Raw genomic sequence first — 19051 nt, forward strand, 5'->3', positions numbered from 1 at the left:
AAGTGTAGCCATATGAAACATCACTTTATCTCAATTATACCGAAAGGCAGAAATAAAGATCCAGTGTTTTACTGATCAGTTTGGAAAAGTTTGGTATTTTATTTTGATAGAACAAATACACATCTATGACCAGAAAACCCTGTTTGCAAAATGTGAGAGTTGTTCAATTACCAGGCAAAAGTCTTTCCAAGAAAAAAAAGGAAACACCACAAGAGTAAGTTGACTTTACATTTTCAGTATCAAAACTTATTTTTTGGTAAAATGGTCAATTTAAATTGCTCAGCAATTCTATAACAATATGGAAGTGCTCTATGGCGTCCAACCTATTAGACTGTAACTGACTCACAAGGCTCCTTTTTAGACTATGATTATAATTTTTGATCACATCTGGATTGTCATGATTCCTTAAGTCTCAATGGTTCAGAGCCACTGACGTACACTAGCAGAACAAGTTTTATGAGTTTCAGCCCGAGCTGTTGTATGAGTCTTTAGATGATGAGAGGTATTTTTCTTTTCTGTCTCTCTTTTGAAACAATCTTGTCCTCAACAGCAGAGAGGAGAGATGGGGGGGGGGGTGATGATGTTAGGATGAAGGGAGGCGAGCGGGGGCTCTGACCCTCCTCATAAAGACCTTTTGTACAGATATGAGGGGAGAGAGGAGGCGTCTCTCATCACTGAAGTGCGTGTGCCGCAGGATGAAGGAGGGTGAGGATCACAGATTATTTGTGTCTCTGGCAACAGCTCCCCCTAGTGTTTAAAATGGAGTTCTAATCATGTATTTGCTCTTTGAGTCTCACCAGTTCATGCTGTCATTCCAGTATGGACCGTAATTCTGCTGTGTGGTTCACTGATGCTCCAGCGTCCAACACCTTCACACTCCCACCTGTAAATAAAAATAAGTTTCTTAGACACTTTACTTGGGTATTTTCCATTTTAATGTTATTTTATTCTTATATTTATATCAATTTCAACTTACATATCCCTGCAAGATACTCTGGCTTCATGTTGTTGACAAAGTTTTGAAACCATTTTACGTCTCTGAGATCATTTCAAATAACTGAACATTACACCAGAGGCTGAACATCTTGGTGCTGGTTGTTTCAAGATGATTGTTCAGTTTAACATACACTTCTGCGAGAGGTTTAGAAATAGAACTGGACATTTGAATCTTCATTAATTGGTGAATGTGTGTGTGAGTGAATAAGAGACTATGAGATGGAGTGAGAAAGAGAGAGAGAGAGAGAGAGAGAGAGAGAGAAATGATAGTTGATTCCCTCTAAATGAGCCAAATCTTGAACAATGACTTCCCTGTCCAATTCTTCCCCTACCTCCCCTCCATGGTTTGCCCCAATATGACCCGTTGTAGCAGAGGGACAGAACATCAGATGAGGCAGAGAGGGAGGGAGGGTAAAAACAACATCCGGGCTTCATACTTTCTTATCTTCCATATACCTTTTTAATGAGGTTTGAAATCCAGACCCACATCAAAGGACTTTACATTAAGCACAGACTAAAGACGGTGTTTATTGCACGAGATTCCTCCTAAAGAACCAAACACACATATACACACATACATGAAATATATTTATCTTCAACAACTATAACAGATTTTTCGTCTGTTTGGAACACAAGGACTTTTTATTTAGCCAAACAAAGAAATACAGTAAATGTGATTATTTCAGCAACATGGGAATATAATCCATCAGTGTTTTAATACAATCATTATTGTAAGACACATATATTTGAACTGTATTCACATCACTAGTGACGGAACAAAGTGGGATAAAATGCCTTATTGTAAAAACAATAAATAACAGATGTATGTAAACTCAATTGAGCTACAGAAATGTAAAATGTCTATAGTGTAACAGGTCACTCTTACACAAGGAGATCTCTGAAGTAACATTTGCCAACAAACAGACGCGCAAAAGGCACAAAAGTGAGACATGAAAAAAAAAACAGATGAACTGGCAATGGATTTGAACAGAATGTGATTATCAACCTTTTTGGTGGGAGATCCCTTTAAAGTTGAAACCAGCATTGCTGACTTGCATGACTGAAAATAATGAATGTAATATTAGCAGAAACATATTTTTCTTTTTTCCTTTGCAATTAATTATCTTGGAGGAGTCCCAATCCCTAGGGTGGGAATCACTGGAATAGGGAAAACTGCTTCTAATGTATTCAGAATATTAATAAAATCCAGCTTTGGGAAACTGGTGTTCGTATATAAACGGATGATTCCACTGAGCTGGAGTTAACGTCTGAAGTTACTGAGTGTATGACTCAGTGTTGCTGGGTCATTTACACTCAGTTAAATACATCAGCAAAATATTTCCCTAATTACTGAAAAACACCTCAACACCCAGAGCTGATAAAGAGTAAATCTTTCAAAAAGTCTCTGAACAATCTGCATCCTTTAACTTTCCATAAATACATTTATAAAGAATTTGACAATATGAATCATTATAATATTTTCTCTTTTCTGGTTAAGATCATTAGACTTCGAGATGTGTTCTCACTCTGAACACACCTTCACAGTATACCAGGTTTGGCATTTGGCACATTAATTAAATATATAATATATATTATAAGAAAACTATAACGCTGGTATTTAACTAAATAAGAATCCAGGCTTTATAAAAATAATTGGAATATTATAAATGTAAAATCGTTCTGTTAAAGGCTTAGTTATGGAAGTTACCAGAGTTTACATGAGCTGCAGTCGGGCTCCACTGGGTTTAAAACAGAGAGCAACAATAACTCAAGACAATCCAGAAGGACACCTGTGTCCTCCCAGTAAACATCAGGAAACCAATTTTAAATTTCTTAATTAAAAGTAGCCGTGAAGGAATGATGTGAAGCACCTTTTTCAAAGTTATTTGACTGAATTCATTATCCCACTTTGTAAAGTTGACCCTTGGTTTGATCTGCAGCTGTCCAGATGTGAGCGACATTGAGCCTCTGTCTCATCTTCTTTCTTGTCTGCAGCCTCCTGTGACTCCTCAGCCTCCCGGTCAGCACGAGACACTGATCCAAGTTCACCCCCCGTCTCAGCCCCTCAGCAGCTGGTGGTATGATACAGGAGACGTCTGCTGAACTTGGATCTGTGTCTCGTGCCCGGAAGGCCTTTCTGCATGTCCGGCAGCTCAGTCCGTCTTCCAGACCGTGTTCAGGGCCTTCACCACCTCCTCATAGATGATGAATACGATGGCCACGTCCAGACACACGCGGCCCAGACGAGGAACCGTCCCTTTATAAAAACTGCAGACAGACAGGGAGTAGTGAATATATGATAATATCAGTGTTTATTTATTGACATAAAACAAAAACTATATTTCCCCCCCAAAAAATGTATGCATGAAAATAAACTTTGAGATTAAAGTATTTTTTTTAGAATCTATCAAAGAAATAGCATGAGCACATATGACTGCTTCACCAAAAGTGTCTCAAAAGGCCAATAGAAAAGTTCTTGTGCCCTAACAGTAAAATTCTGACACAAATTCTCCACATTGGATGGACCATGAGGTTACCGAGGGGAAAAAGGAATGGATCTAATTGACATTAAGTGTGTTTTTATTATAAAGTCAGGACAGATGTTTGAAACAAAGGATGAGTTAAGGCCACTGGGTGCTTCACACGCAGCGTTCACAGTAGAACTTGTAAGCTGAGAAAGCAACAGAGGCCTGTTGTGTTTCAAAGGATTAAAGGGAGAAACCTGCTGTGACTCCAGACTAAACAAAGTGGAGGCGTACTCACGCTGCCAAGCCCTCGTGTCTCAGGATCTTCACGGCACAGTCCCACGTGCTTTTATATTTATGTGCTTCAAGACCCTTCGGAGAGAAAACCAGAGACGCTGTCAGATGTTGACTTGAGTTCAAACGAGGACACCAGCCAAACATACAAGGAAGAACCGTTAACTTTGTGTACCTGCATCCGAGTCTTGATGACATCTAGCGGCGTGTTCCCAAACACACTGGCTGCTCCTGCTGTGGCTCCAAAGGCTCCAGTCAACAGGGGGTTGATGGTTTTGTTGGGGTTATCACCTGGAGAAGGGACATGAGAGTCAGGTGGTCGCTCGATGCTTTGGTTCTAAATCAGTCCTATGGTTTTATACAGGGTGGATGGCTGGTAAAACCCTGCAGGAGATCTCTGACTACACTTCGGACTACTATGTTCCACTTCTATACAATCCTTATATACTAATCCTCATATTACACTGCATCTTTATATAATCCATAGTCACTATATATTTCAAAAGGTTGACTAAAACAACATTTCCTCGAGTACCTTTTTGTGATAACAAACAAATGAGTACACGTCTTAATCTTATAATCCTTCTGATATATTGGTAGAGCGATTATTTTGTCTGATATGAACCTTTCACAGACAAGAAAATATGAAAACAAAAAATGTAGAAAATATGTATTTAGTTTTTATATTTTTCGTGAAAAGAAAGCTGCTTATTTTCTTAATTTAACCTCTATATAGTTGGTTGTACATTTGTTTCGTTTTTATTTATGAGTATTTATGATAAGGTTTAGAATTAAATTGGAAAATATCAAGCCTCAGTTAAATATCTTCATCATTAGGGTCTAATTAAGACATCTTAAGCAGTATTGGAAATTGTTTACTCTTCAAGGTCGGTTTTGGCGTCAACACCCAGGAAGACACTGACCTTTGTACCAGTTTTTGAGGGAGGTCATCACATAGAAGCGAATGGCCTGGTTGGAGCCTTGCTTGAGGACCGTGGCAGTGAGACCCTGATACGTTCCTCTTATTCCTGTCCAGGCAAATAAACAAGGATAAAGTCAGCAGGCTTTTTTCAATCAGTCAACAACACCATGGACTGAACAGTGTGGTTTGGGCGACACCGCCCTTGTCTGACCAGCAGAGGTTAGGTGAACTACATGCAGTCTTTACCCTGCACTCTGATGATCTCTCGGACTCCGTGGAAGAATCCCCTGTATTTTGGGTTGGCTGAAGTCTGGTCGTGAATGAATTTAACCTTGGGAGATAAGAAATGAAGGGAACTGGATGATCATCAGACAGAAATGATGCTACAGAGAGGAGAGACACACAAGCTGGTGAAAACAACACAAATGTGATGTCTGGCTTTCTTCAGGGAGACATAGTTCAGGGGCTATACAAGGTCTATAGATTCTTTCATTAACGTTTTCAGAAAGACGGTGTTATGAATGAGAAGTTTAATTCATATCTACTGTGGTTGAGTATTTGCTTTCAAGGCCAAACATATATACTTTAAACAGTTTTCTCTTTGGAGTATTTTGATGTCTTCTGACTTATTCTGTGTAGAGGATTATTATTACTGTAATGTCCTGGCTCAGAAAGGAGCAGATGAAGGATGTTGTAATTCTGGCTTGGAAAAACAATATCATTGTTATGTTTATTTCTTTAGTGCATAAAACGGGATAGTCCGGAAATTAGAAGACACACAAATCACAGTGTGCTGCTGTTTCATGTGCATTTAAGCTTGAGGGGACACTTCCCCATCAGAAATCTGACCACAGATCAGTTAGTTATATACCTTGACAGTTTCCATGGGACAGACGACCAGGATGGCCTCCAGCACCCCGGCTCCGAGCCCACACAGCAGGCCTTTGGTGCTGTCCAGGCGACCGGACTCATCCTTCGCATGGTTACTGAGGAACTCGAACACCCCGAACCTGAGGACCAGAGCAGAGTCAGAGTTTAACTGTGGGGAAATTCTGTTAATTTCATTTACTAGAGAGGGAAGCGTTTGAAATTAGATTAACAGTCACAGTCTGATAAAGAGATGTATCGGACTCTTCAAGGCACATATTGTTTACATCAGTCTTAAACACTGACATGAGCGTAAAAATTTGAAAAACGTTTTTGGTGGCGATTGATTTAATATACGTAACACTGATTTATGAAACCCCTCTGTGATTGGATTGATGCAGTTTTTATCATCCAAGACTAGCTTCACTTTCGTGTGTGCTAAATAACACAGGCAGGGATAAACAATACAAATAGCTGCTGACATTGTATGAGTAGGTTCCTCTTATAAAGACATTTTCAATACAAAAAAAGGCCTCAAGTCACATACATATAATTACGCTGCAGAAGACTGAGGACGCGGATGCACAAAATGTCTTTTCTCACTCAGATTTTAATGGGGACAAACTTCTGCTAGTGCAGAATGTTCTTTATCGTTATGTCCTTCCGACTTCCTTATTAAAGATGCAACAATTATAGTGCATCCTTAATAAGGACTCAGTGACCAAGGTGTAACCTGCAATGGCTGCCATGGACCCCAGCCCAGAGACAGAGAGCGGGGGGAGAGGGATAGAGAGAGAGAGAGAGAGAGAGAGAGAGAGAGAGAGAGAGAGAGAGAGAGAGAGAGAGAGAGAGAGAGAGAGAGAGAGAGAGAAAGAGAGAGAGGAGGTTTACGTATCACTGCAATCAGAAAATGTTGTGCCAGCGAGTCCTTTACAAGAAAGGTTATTTATAGAAGGGATGGAAGTGAATTGTGGAGACGGCTCCGTGCCGCCCGGTGCATTCAGCGAAGGGACGACAGGAGGACAGACGCTCAAGGTGAATGTTTTGTCTTATCCCATTTTTTCTCGAACAGTTTACCTGCCATCGTCTGAGCAGAATGAATCTCTTACACTCGGCTCGTTGGATTTGACTCTTCTCCACCATCTGCTCCTCTCTATTCCACAGAAAGATTTTCTTCTGCTCATTAACCTTCAACATCTGCTCCTGTCTCCCTTCTCACACTGTTTATTTTTTGAAAGACAGGCGCCACACAATTAACCGACTCCCGCATGTCAAGCAGAAACTAACAGCACATGAGAATAAATCCATCGCTCTGTGTGTTTACGCACACCACTCGCTGACTACAGACAAATGTTAAGCTTTAAATGGAGTAAAGAACTTCAGTAAATCATGCTCACGCTGCACAGAGATGGCAGATCACTTAATAACTAACCCTGTGAAACAAACACTATTCATTTAAAGCTGGTGAGGAGAAAAACCTCTGTCACCTCTGCTCCTTTGCCAATTCACTCTCCATATTTCCCCCATTCATTGAAAAAGTGCACTGGAACTTCACAGAATATGACACCTGGTGTTTTGGCCGACAGTCACCAGTCAGACATGAGTCATTCTGGACAGCAGAGCGCCGCCCAATCTTCATTAGTGGGTCTTTCTACAAGGTCAGGTCTGCTGAGGAGAACCTCTCCACGTCAGCAGGTGAAGCACAAGACGAAAAGAAAGAAGGAAGAACTAAAGGAGGCTGAGCCCACAGGAGAGAGGGATGGAGATAAGGATGAAGGGACAAGGGGAGGAAAAGGTCAAAGGCTCTCTTGTCCGTTCCTCTTGTAGCTCCCTGACAACCCTCCAGTAGATTTCTTGGCACATGATGGTGCACAGGCAATCAGCTAATGGGATGTGGGAGAGAAAGAAGGTTGGGGTGTCAGAAGAGCGTTAGGACGGGGGGAGGGGAAGGGGACAGAGAAGGTAAGTAACGAACGGATAGAATAAATGACTCGAAAGAAGCGGTGGTCGATAGAAACGTGTGTCATGGTTATCTCCATTAATCAAAACAAACTGCGGAACAGCTTCCAGCGTCTCTGACAGGTTTCACATTGTATTCGCTTGTTCATTTTCACAGGATAGGAAAAAAAACATGAGGATGCAGGAGATGATACAAATTATAGAAAAACTGAAAAAGCATTTTCTCTTCATAAATCAAGTTGTTTTCTTCAAAAACAATTTGCAATAAAACCGGTTGACAGACATATCGTATGTTTGCCAATAAACAGATTAAAGATTTTTAACATGTTTACGAGCAATGGAGCCACTACATGAGCATAACATGACTAAACCTTCTCCATGTCATATTCCCAGAGAGAAAACTCCATAGAGCAGAGAACCACATTCAGATTCCCTCTGGAAAAGGTGCTGAAGGCTGATTGACTGACACACACACACACACACACACACACACACACACACACACACACACACACACACACACACACACACACACACACACACACACACACACACACACACCCAGCACCAACAAGTCTCCCTCTGTGTAGCCCTACTGAGACCCTGCCTGATTTTGAGTGGCATCTTTTCTCCTCGCCTGGCTGAGCCTGTCTCTCCATTCTTTCAGACAGTCTGTATCCTCCAGCATAACACAAACACAGACTTAGTTACACACACACTAACACACACAAGCGCATACACACCATGAGAGAGAGAGTGAGAGAGAGAGAGTAAGAGAGAGAGCGAGAGAGAGAGAGAGGTACGACTGGAAGAAATGACAGAATGAAACAGTGATAATAAAGGTGTGTAATGTGCACACATGTCTGGATATTAAATGTCAGTGCTGTGAAAGAATAACATAATTATACCGAAGACTAGTGTGGCATTTATGCCTTGCATTGTGGGTAATGGACTAGAATAACTGGAGTGTGAGAGGTAATGGTTCCAGGTAGAAGATCACAGAGGCTCAGCCGGCTCTGCTACTGTTTATATTAAAGGTCAAACATTCTAGAAAGACATGAGACCTAATGTCGCTGGATAGAGAGAAATATGTTTAAATCTTCATTGTGATGTGGTTTTACTTCATTCGCTCATTTCTAATCATGGAAACTAAGATGAATCAAGCCTGAAATCTAATTTAGAAATCACATTTTACCTTTAGCACCTTAATGATAAGATGCTTGTTTTAAAATCTTTAAATGTATATACATGGATGGATGGATGGATGGATGGATATCCTCTCAGTTCTTGTAATTACCTGACAGCAGATTTGGGTATGGAGCCATAGACCAGTGAGCTGAGTCCTCTGTAAAGTCCTTTGACACCATGACTCTGAACCGTCTGCTTCACACAGTCACCTGCAGGAACAAACACACACACACATTATAGACAGTATATTTCTACATGACTAGATGTTATTGTACAATTTTCTTTATTGTATAAATTTCTTATTCTATATAAATATATCTTATTTTCCTGCATAAGTTATCCTGCAAAAAGTGAAAGATTTTTCTATGAACTTGCATCTGGCTCTCAGAGACGTCCAGGAATCAATGTTGTGCTCACGAGTAAAACGCACAACTGCACAAGAAAAGCAACAGCTGTCTCGAGCGCTCATTACCTCAGTTTGCAATCCTCAAAGTGTGTGTGTGTGTGTGTGTGTGAGTGTGGTGAATGTGCCTGTGTGCATTGGTCAGTTCTAATTCCTATAATCATATAAACAAGCACAGTGACAGCCTGCCAGAATCCCTAATGTAGCTGGCGATGATGGGTAATGAGATAATAAGCTCCTGAGAGATACAGGATGAACGATGGATGAATGAATGAACGGATGGATAGCTAGATAGATGGATAGGTAAATAGAAAGGTAGATGGTTTGGTAGGTATGAAGGTAGAGTAGGTAGGTGAGTAAGAAGGTTGCTAGGTAGGTTCAGGTTGACTCACCTACTCCTCTATATTTCGGTGGATTGGCCTTCTCATCCAGTTGTAACTGGGTCTTGACGTACTCAGTTGGGAAGGTGATGCAGATTTCTATACCACCTGCAAGTCCACCTGAAAAACAAAATAAAGAAAGAGTCATAAATAAAACTGGAACCAATTAAAAAGGAGATCTCACTGGTCTGGAAGCGTTGCTGATATACTCTCTAAACTAAGCACCGCCATGTCTGCCAGGCTGCAGCCTCGCCAAGCCGACGCCCGGGCCCCTTTATGAATTACAAGGAGGTACCATCCCGTCATGGATCATTACAGTGACTCCACAAATGGCTTTCCCTCCATAAACATTTAAAGCACTGCTGCTGCGGGAGGAAGAGTAACGATCTGGGCGAAGATGATTCAACTAAGCTGCCCAGTGACTGGGCTGTCTGAGGAACGAGCGGAAAGTCAACTCAACAAAAGGTCGTGGGAGGAAATCTCGCTCTCTCTTAAATGCCGGACTAATTTCTGCACCATACATTTGTTTGCAGAGAGAAAAGCAAGAGATCAAATCAATGGATGAACGTGCGACTGATTGCTGGAGGGGTTCTGCTCGAAACCCGCCACAGTGGACGATGACAAGTGTCCAAGAGCAAAGCTGATGCAAAACACCGATGAGTCATGATGGAGGGAGGAGGGATGGAGAGAGGGCTGACATTAATTCAATTATCCGCTCAGCCTGCAGGGAGGGGCTCCATTACCCGGGCCAAGACCCTCCATTAACTCAATGACACAGACACACACATGCACACAAGCATACTGTGCACTGCAGACACACACACACACATATCGTGTCACGTGTTTACTCTGACAAATCTAATACAATTTGTCTAGTTAATTAAGAGGAGCATATTCCTGCACATATTGGCTTTTAATAATTCTTTTAAAAGTGTTATGTTTGTTTTTAGAGACGTTTTTTGAATATCTTCTCTCAATAACAGGAATTAAGATGTTTGACTATTTTCCATTCAAAATCAACACTTCTCATGTAAAATTGCATTATGGAAGTGCAGAAATCTAACTCCTCAAGGAGTCATTTCTGTAAATGAAATAAAGAAAAGTTGCAGTACCCATATGCATAAACCACATTTAGCTCTGCAGTTTGACACATCTCTTCGGTCCCTGAAGCCACCATGACTTTTTCTCACCATGGCTCCTCGCAGCATCGTCTCTACCCAAGATAAAAACATATATTTAACCCAGAGCACACGGGAGAGGACTGTAAGTGGGCGTCACTGTAGAACTAACTACCAAAGGTTTCCATCCATTCATTATCTATACAGCTTATCCTTTGATGGCCGCAAGAGGCAGGACCCAATCCCAGTTGACTTGGTGCTGCAGGTCACCAGCGAATGGCATGCTACAAAACAGTATGTGCATCTTCCTGATATTAGCTTGAAGCCTTTTCTGCATTACCCACATTTTATTTGTCTATAAAACTAAAAAGGTTTCTGACTCATTGCTTTTTATCTCCATTTTGTCTTCTGTGAGTGCATTTCCACAAATATTTTAATTTAGTATTATTAAAATGTTTTCATATTGATTTATCAGTTGCTCTTTTTAGTTTTTATATTTACTTACTTTCCAATTACTGTGTTTGTTATTCACCAAACAATTTTTTTTGTATATGTGAAAATCAATTTGAGAATTAACAGGAGTCTGATAATAAAATTCTAATTTGGCTATTTCCAACTTTGGCATAGTAGCTAGGATTTATAATCCTGGAATATCTAGCATTGAATCTTGACTCATCCATGTGATAACAAAAACACACACACACACACACACACACACACACACACACACACACACACACACACACACACACACACACACACACACACACACACACACACACACACACACACACACACACACACACACACACACACACACACACACACACACACACACACACACACACACACACACACACACACACACACACACCAAGGCCAATGAGCAGTAATTCTCCTAATCCCAGTGGACACGTAAGTAAATGTTTTCCAGCTGAGACGTCACAGGAGTCACATGCCTCCTTCCAGAGCCACATCAGTGGGTCGGTGACGGTGTTTCAGAGAAGAAACAACAGACCTCATTCATCAGGTCTCAGCTCAGACGGAGCTGCACGAGGAGAGCGGGCAGCGGCCAGTCCCAGGCAGCAGACACATGATCAATCCTCATCAGACACACAGCGCCCGTGGAGGAGAAGCAGCTTGTTTGTCTTCTAGTCCATTTCACAGCCGACACACACACGTTTACACAAGACAACCTAAATTACTTCTGTGCTGCTGCGCTGTGCTGCTGCGCAGGTTCCACGAGCAGAACCTGTCATTAATCTTTATCTCCACAGGTTGGCTCTCCTCTCCTCTTGTTCATTTTCTCTCAACAGCTCCTTCCTTCCTCTCTCCTCATCCCCCGACTAAACTTCTCTGCGCCGTGTCGTGAAATCAATTCATCCACATAGGTCTCTGACACTTAATACAACCTGGGGAGAAATGAAATGGCAATGGAGTGATATTGGAATTCAGAGGCCGTGAAAAATGCTGCAGTGTTTCTACAGACTAAAACACTTGAATGTTCTACGAGTGAAGCAGCAGTTTAATAAATCACACACATACTGACTAAGTAGACGTGCAGCTTAACAGCATAACTCTCACTCTCTGGTTAAACTAAATTAATAATTTAATCAACACCCCTCTGACTCCACAGCTGCAGTTCAGCTCATATTGCTGCTACACCGCCTGGCCAAAAGTATGTGGACACCTGACAATTATATCAGGATAATATCAGGATTTGCTCCCATGTTACAGGAGCATTGCTTTGGATCTGACGCATTAAAATTCCTAACGAGGGTGTTTGTTTTGGGATTAGCTCCACATCACACTGAAAAGAACACGTTTCTTTATTGACCTCACATTGTGCACACGCATGGTGACTTCACATATTATAACAGGAACATTTATTTCCCCAAACACTCATGAACTGGGACTAAGGGATTTCAAAATAAAACAAGCACCAGACCAATATGTGGACAGCGGTGTTCACTTTAGGGGTTCAACTAAATTGGTTTTATTATTGTTTAAATTTGTTCTTATTTAATGAAGCAATTTGGTCTAATAGATGTCAGGAAATGGTGAAAAATGCCAGGACTGACAATCTGACATATAACTTGGTTTTCATACCGTGTTTGAGCAGCATGTGGAGGTGAGCAAGAAGCCAGAGTTTACAAATATGTCTCAACTCTTCTCTTTATTCATTAATGAAGATTTTACAACTATGTCCAAGAATGACTTCCAAACATCTCACACATCTCCTGCCTTCCATCAGACCAAACCCTAAATATGTTTTAAAGAAAAGGCGAAAAGAAAATCCTGACAATTAAAAACGAATTAGCTAATGTGTAGCATTTGGTCTTTACAAGGCCTTAAAGGTTAATCAATTATAAAAATGCTTGATTAACTTTCCCAGTAGGGCCTACACCCTATGTGCACACACATATTCATGAATGCGAGATGCAAACAAACAAGTTCACAGCCCCAGAGGACGGCGTGTGAGCGGGCAGACAGCCAGCTGACAGGGGGGGGCACCTGCTGAAATCCTGTCCTGCCTGCTTCTGTGACTCTAATGAGGACCCAGCACATCTGGTCTAATAAGAACCTTCTCTTTTCCGGGGAAGAGCCGACACCCAGGTCTCTGAATGTGGCAGATTCTAAACAAACAAGCAGTTCAGGTTGTTTTGAAACAAACATTTCCGATTCACAGAGAAGACAAACGCTTCCGGCTGCTGCCTCATTAAGCGGCTGTGGATTTTTTAAGGGATGTTGCGGTTAAATTAAGTTTCTATTTGAGTGATTCTACTTTCCACCGAGTTCAATTCAAACTGTAAAACAGTGACAATCTCCATATGTGTTTGCGATGCTGCAAATTAAGCAGTTTTTCAAAAGAAGGCATCTATTATTCATCCAGATGTGCCTTATTTAGCTGGATTATTATCGCTCTCTGTGAATTCTCTGGATACTGAGGAGAAGATGTTGTGTCCATATCTCCAGTCCATATGAACAGGGTATAGCCAGAGGACTGATATACTTCAAACATGATGGGTCATATTAATATCCCGTAGTATTTCTGTTTCCCTCGTGCGAAACATGAAAAGAATAATTCATCTAACGTCTGGCCTTTTAGGCTTCCTCTGTCCTGAGCACGACTCCCCGATGCTGCACCGGTGCTTAATTACAGAAGGGATGTTGATTAATTTTACATGGAAACTGTTTTAACTGCTCACGACCCTGCAGCACACACATTGTACTGATTTACATTAGAGGATGGCAACATCACTGTTGTTTTGACAGTGTGTATTGATGCAGACTGGGAATGAGACCAGTGGGAATTCATCTTCTATAATTAGATAACTTACTTAATCTGCTGATTGATTTCCCATTGATTAATGATCAGTCAGTTACGACAGAGTAACGACAGTGTGAGCATCGAGTTCGCTTTCTGATAATGTAGCTTGTTCATGCAGATACAAGAACTGCTACGACATCAAAAACTAAAATCACCATCATAACAAATAATAAATAAACAGAGAATTTGTAGTAATAATCAATAACTTAAATAATCAATACTCTTATATTAATAGATCACTTAACTATCTGTTTGTGAAAGGGGCATTAGAGGTCATATATAAAAGGAGGATGGTATAACTGCAGCCCGAAAGTTAAACTAAAGCATCTTGATCGCCACCTGGAGGCTGGCTGGAGTATAGGTCCTAAACCCTACCTCCTCCATGTTAGCAGCTGGGACAAGTGTTTCTGTCTCATTAACAGTAGCAGTTCTAATTCACTGATGTTTGTACATGTTTTTATTTTGTGAGTTTTGTTTACATTTATCATTTGGTGAAATAATTGGGCAGTGAAACGTAATGATTGACAATTTAGACTGACTCGTGATTGGTGGAGCATGTGTATCAGGTAGGACCTTGCGGCTACAGCTTCCTTTCCCGGACGCATCCCTCCATCCCTCCATCCCCCAATTGGCACAAGATGGCAGCATTAATGTCCAGGATGTTTTGACATCACTTCTTGCTATTGGGAGGAAGTGGAGAGTCTATATGACGAGTCCACAGAAACCTCCCCTGACTCAGCTCCTCTCAGCTCCACAGAGCGTTTCATCCCTGTTTCACCTCATTGTTTTCATTTGGAAACTTTCACAGTTTTGGTTGCGTCGCTATCGCAGCAACTGTTTTCAGTGAAAAAGCTCAACAACAAATAAACACTATAGGCACTATAGGCCCCCGTTCTCATAATAAGAAGTTGATTGAAAAATAAGCTTATCGAGGTCTTTAGAAGATTGATGCTAGGCGACGAGCTTTCACTTCTAAGTCGGGGTAATTACTTGAAAATAAATTAGCCTGCTGTTGTTACATAACTTTGACAAAAGGCGTTAGAGCAACTGCATGTTCACAGTGATTGATTTTCTCAAACAAAACCTAATTAAACTCAGGGGCAAATACAATTTTATGCAGAAACAGCAGTGTGAGGCTGTTATAAAACAGTGAAATAGACTGAGAATATGAATCTGACTATCATATAGGCCCGTTGTGTTTTACATTACCGCTCTAATATCTATGTTGCTGTTTGTTTGTGTGTCAGTGGCTGCATAACACTGACATCCAGCTGAAAGGCTGTTCCATCGGGGGCAGTTTGGGGGTTGGCAAGTGCACAGTGATTTATGATCAGTCCTCCTGGTGCTCAGGGTCTGCAGGAAGCAGAAACAGTGTATGGGAGTGGACTGTACGTGTCGCCTGTGACGCAGGGAACCGGGGAGTAAGCCGTAGTTTGACGAGGCCTGCGAGGCGGAGAAGAGACAGCTACTCACAAAACCTAACTGGCTGCCCCGAGGCTGGAGAGGGAGGAAGAAAAGAGAACAGGAAAAGTGCCATAACACTCGTCTGTGTCTGAGGAAAATCCAATCTATCATGAAATCGAGATTAAAAGGGAAATTTCTCTCTCTGTCCGTCCCTCTGCTGCTCCGGCTCTGCTGGCTCCTGAGCAGAGGGGGTCGTGTGTGAGAGCCACAGCAGTGTATGAATGTGCAACACCAAGCAAAGCAGGAGCAGAGAGCCACTTAGACCAGCCTCTCACCCTCAGGCCTCACAGAGACAAAACTCTCCCTCTCTCCGTGTCTCAGCCTCAGCCATCACCAGAGTCTGTGGAGAGACTAACCAATGGCAGCAGAATGAGCTCACCGGCCTCTGAAAGCTTTGCAAAAACGTGCAGCGTGCATCTCTCCTCCCTGACCGCCATCTATGAGGGGTCTCTAATCCATTAAGCTCTGACCTTCTACTTCTTGCTTTGTCTACTGGCAGCCTTCGGGCTTGTAAGAGTGCTCTGCTCTCTCCACATAAACACACTGCAAACCATAACAGATAAATCTGAAGTGGCCTCAGCGCGTCATGAAAACCACCAGAGGTGTCCACTGTTTTTATGATGCACCACATGCAGCTGAAATAGTAGAGTAGAATTGATATTCAGGCCGAGGTAAACGATCAGCCGTGGTGTTTTAATGGACGATACGTCAGTTCCGACTCACAGAGGCAGTATATCTATCGCTGAGTCACCCCGGTGATGCTCGGACACACTCTCGTTTCCAAAACCTTTGAGAGACAGTGATGAATCGATGGTTTCTCCCGACTGCGAGGCCGGGAGGAGTCAGCGGGTGCAGGGAGTTGAGACAGAGAGGGTGTAATCATGCTGCTGCTGCAAAACAGGACAGACAGGTCTGAGACGAGCTAAACGCCACAGGGAGCAATACCGGGCCATATCCAGTCAATCAGGCTGCACAGGACTGAGGGGGGGAGGTCTCAACAGTGCCACGCTTCCAGTTCTCGGCAGCTGACAGGGCGACATGAGTCAGGAATGGAGACCTATTTAAATTTATTCAGTTGCTTTTGTGGTCAATGTTAAGAATAAATTACAAATGGCTAGATGTGAAATACAAAAGAACAATTATTTTGTTGTTGTCTCACAAAATGTGTAGATCAGACGCCTTCATGATGCATATTGACCCTGTTTATATTTCACTTGATAGGTATTACTGTCGCTATGGTTTTAAAATGATTGTGTCGTATATGCTTCTTATCCCTGGTGGAAATTATACATTATCTGAATCTGAATTAAATGGAGCAGTGTAAATGTGCATAAACCTTTTTACATTACCCGACAGCAGCTTTGACCAAATCTTTAAATTGAATTTAGAAAACGTCACTTGGTTTTATATGAACAGGTCAGAAATATAACTGTTAATTCATAATTGATTCATAGTTAAAATACTTAACGTTTGGTGGTTCCAGTTTGATATGATGCTTTTATTTGTCATGCAAGATATCAAATTAAATATTTGGTTGGTTTTCAAAAATGTTTGGAGGTTACTAAGCCAAAATGATCAATTGTTAAATTAAAAAAACTATAATCAATATAATAAAAATGTATAAGTTGGCTAAGTGGTTGTTTTTGAAACTTCAATCAAAAGGAATTCATTCACAGGGATGAAATATTCAGCGTGTGACAGTTGCCAGAGCCGGAGTGTGCTGCCAAACCCCAGCATGGAGCCTTAATACAGGAGGAACACAGAGAGCGTCTTCATCAACATGCGCCGCTGCTGCATCCTCATCATCATCATCACATGAGGGGGTCGACAGGTCTGAGCAACAGCCGAGCAACAGGAAAGATGGGGGGGGGGGGGGTCTGAGTCTTAGCGGGGATAAACTGATGAATCACAGGCGTGGTTAAAAACAAGCAGCACTGAACCAATCAGTAAATTAATTGATCTGTTACGATGACTGATTAAATAGTCATCAGTAAAAGGAATCTTGTTGACTAAATTATATGTTGTGTATAATATATCATTTTGTGAGGGCTTGTGCATTTAGGTATTTAACGATATATTGGACATTTTATTTTAATACATGGTTTACCCATTATTTCAAATTTAATCAATAGACGAAGCAAATCTTTTTACAGTTATTAGCTACAGCCCTACGCCGCATTGAAATGAAAGAATGGATGAATACTTTCTACTTCTCTCTCAGGAAAAAACAAAACTACAAATACATTGTTTACAGATTGAAGGAACAACCGTGACGGATGTGAAAACACCAGCGAACCACCAGGTCTCTCATAAGAGCCTTTCTTTCATATTGGCAGATGGATTTTGTCAGGTTTTGAACAGGACGTTCTTGAAGTGCTCAGGAAAATATAAAAGTTGAAAATTGTGGGGGAAATTATTTGCCAAGACTGATGGGATATGATCAACAACAATAAAAGGGGTTTTATACCAGAAACCCAGCAGGGACGCCTCAAGTCATTGTTTCAGTGTGTGCTGCACCGCTGGCTGCATCCCTCTGCAGCATTAAGTAAAGTGCACTGGGGGATGGGGGGGGGGGGGGGGCATCTTTAGATGACGGTGAATCTAATCACATCAGTGCAGCAGCAGGTATAAGATCTGACCATGAGAGGACACAGGGACAGGGATAAAATGTTCTCAAGACCATTTCTCTTTTGCAGCAGAGTCAGGGGTCACAGGGTCGACCAGGTCTGAGGGCAAGAGGCAGACGTTGGCAGAGAAGGTGGAAACCATAACATCTCAAGGTGCTTTTTTATCTGTGCATCTGCGTTATCTCCAGCTCCAAAAGCGTAAACTGAAACGTATCAGTCGGGAGGAACGATCTCATTACTGTGCTTCTTGCTACGGAACAAAAACGACTCAAACAAACATTGTATGATGTGAATAGCCTGTTTGAAGCAGTCGGTTACTGTTCCCTTATTTTAACAGCTTTAACTGTCAAAAATATTTCATGTACCCATTTGGCCTATTTTCTACATGTTGAAGATTTTTACCTTAACTCAAAAAAAAGAATGTCCACAGCTCTCATCTTTGCAGCATCTCAACCAAACTATCTTCAAAACAATAACGCTATTCTTCAAACTTACGCTTCATTATAACTCATAAAACAAACCACATTTAGTCTAATTGGGACTTTTGCTCGGTGAGACACGTCACTAGGAGGAACTCACCAGCCAGGATCGCTTTCCCCGGGTGCGTTAATTTCGACTTCCCCGCCGCCGGCGCAGCAGCGGCCAGACACCGCGGTGTGGAGAAGGCGCTGGTGAATGTGCGTCTGTCCTGCATGACCACCGCAAAACACAGCTCCCAGTGAGATGTGCAGGAGGCTGAGGAGCTGTATCTTCAGGTGGGAAGCTTGGTTCTTTGTTGCGCGCAACACATGGGCGGACGGCTGCCGGGACGCGCCTCTGTGGATGCAGGTGATCTCCTCTGGTGCGTCCGGCGACTCCGGCGGATGTGTGTGTATGTGTGTGTGTGTGTTGACAGTGGGCGGATACTGGGACTGTCAGGGAAGTTGGGCTCCTCTGTGTAATCCAATGGCCGTTACTTGTAGCTTTGGTTTCGCCGCTATCACGAAGGTAGTGCGAAAGAGAGGCGGGGCGCTCAATCCTGGTTCCGCCTGGAACCT

At 42.0% G+C, this 19051-nt stretch overlaps 1 protein-coding gene across 1 annotated transcript; it reads right to left on the reverse strand.

Moving 5' to 3' along the window:
* Positions 1-1420: 1420 nt before the first annotated feature.
* si:dkey-178e17.1 (tricarboxylate transport protein, mitochondrial) lies at positions 1421-18924 on the reverse strand. Its single transcript, XM_062381740.1, has 9 exons — positions 18594-18924; positions 9487-9594; positions 8801-8900; positions 5549-5687; positions 4924-5008; positions 4679-4783; positions 3931-4046; positions 3760-3833; positions 1421-3264 (listed from the first exon to the last, which is right to left on the reverse strand). Exons 1-9 carry the CDS (start codon positions 18706-18708, stop codon positions 3150-3152), a joined length of 957 nt encoding a protein of 318 aa, XP_062237724.1. The 5' UTR covers positions 18709-18924; the 3' UTR covers positions 1421-3149.
* Positions 18925-19051: the final 127 nt, after the last annotated feature.

The sequence above is a fragment of the Platichthys flesus genome, chromosome 3, assembly GCF_949316205.1.
Source record: "Platichthys flesus chromosome 3, fPlaFle2.1, whole genome shotgun sequence".
In the NCBI taxonomy this organism is placed as follows: Eukaryota; Metazoa; Chordata; class Actinopteri; order Pleuronectiformes; family Pleuronectidae; genus Platichthys; species Platichthys flesus.

Bases quoted from the DNA above. Each gene is read 5' to 3' on its own strand.
- si:dkey-178e17.1 (XM_062381740.1), bottom strand. From the start codon at position 18,708: ATGCAGGACAGACGCACATTCACCAGCGCCTTCTCCACACCGCGGTGT. The intron at 9,595-18,593 runs GTGAGTTCCTCC...TTTGTTTTTCAG, and splicing joins GGGGAAAGCGATCCTGGCTG to GTGGACTTGCAGGTGGTATA. The intron at 3,265-3,759 runs GTGAGTACGCCT...GTCTGTCTGCAG, and splicing joins AGACACGAGGGCTTGGCAGC to TTTTTATAAAGGGACGGTTC.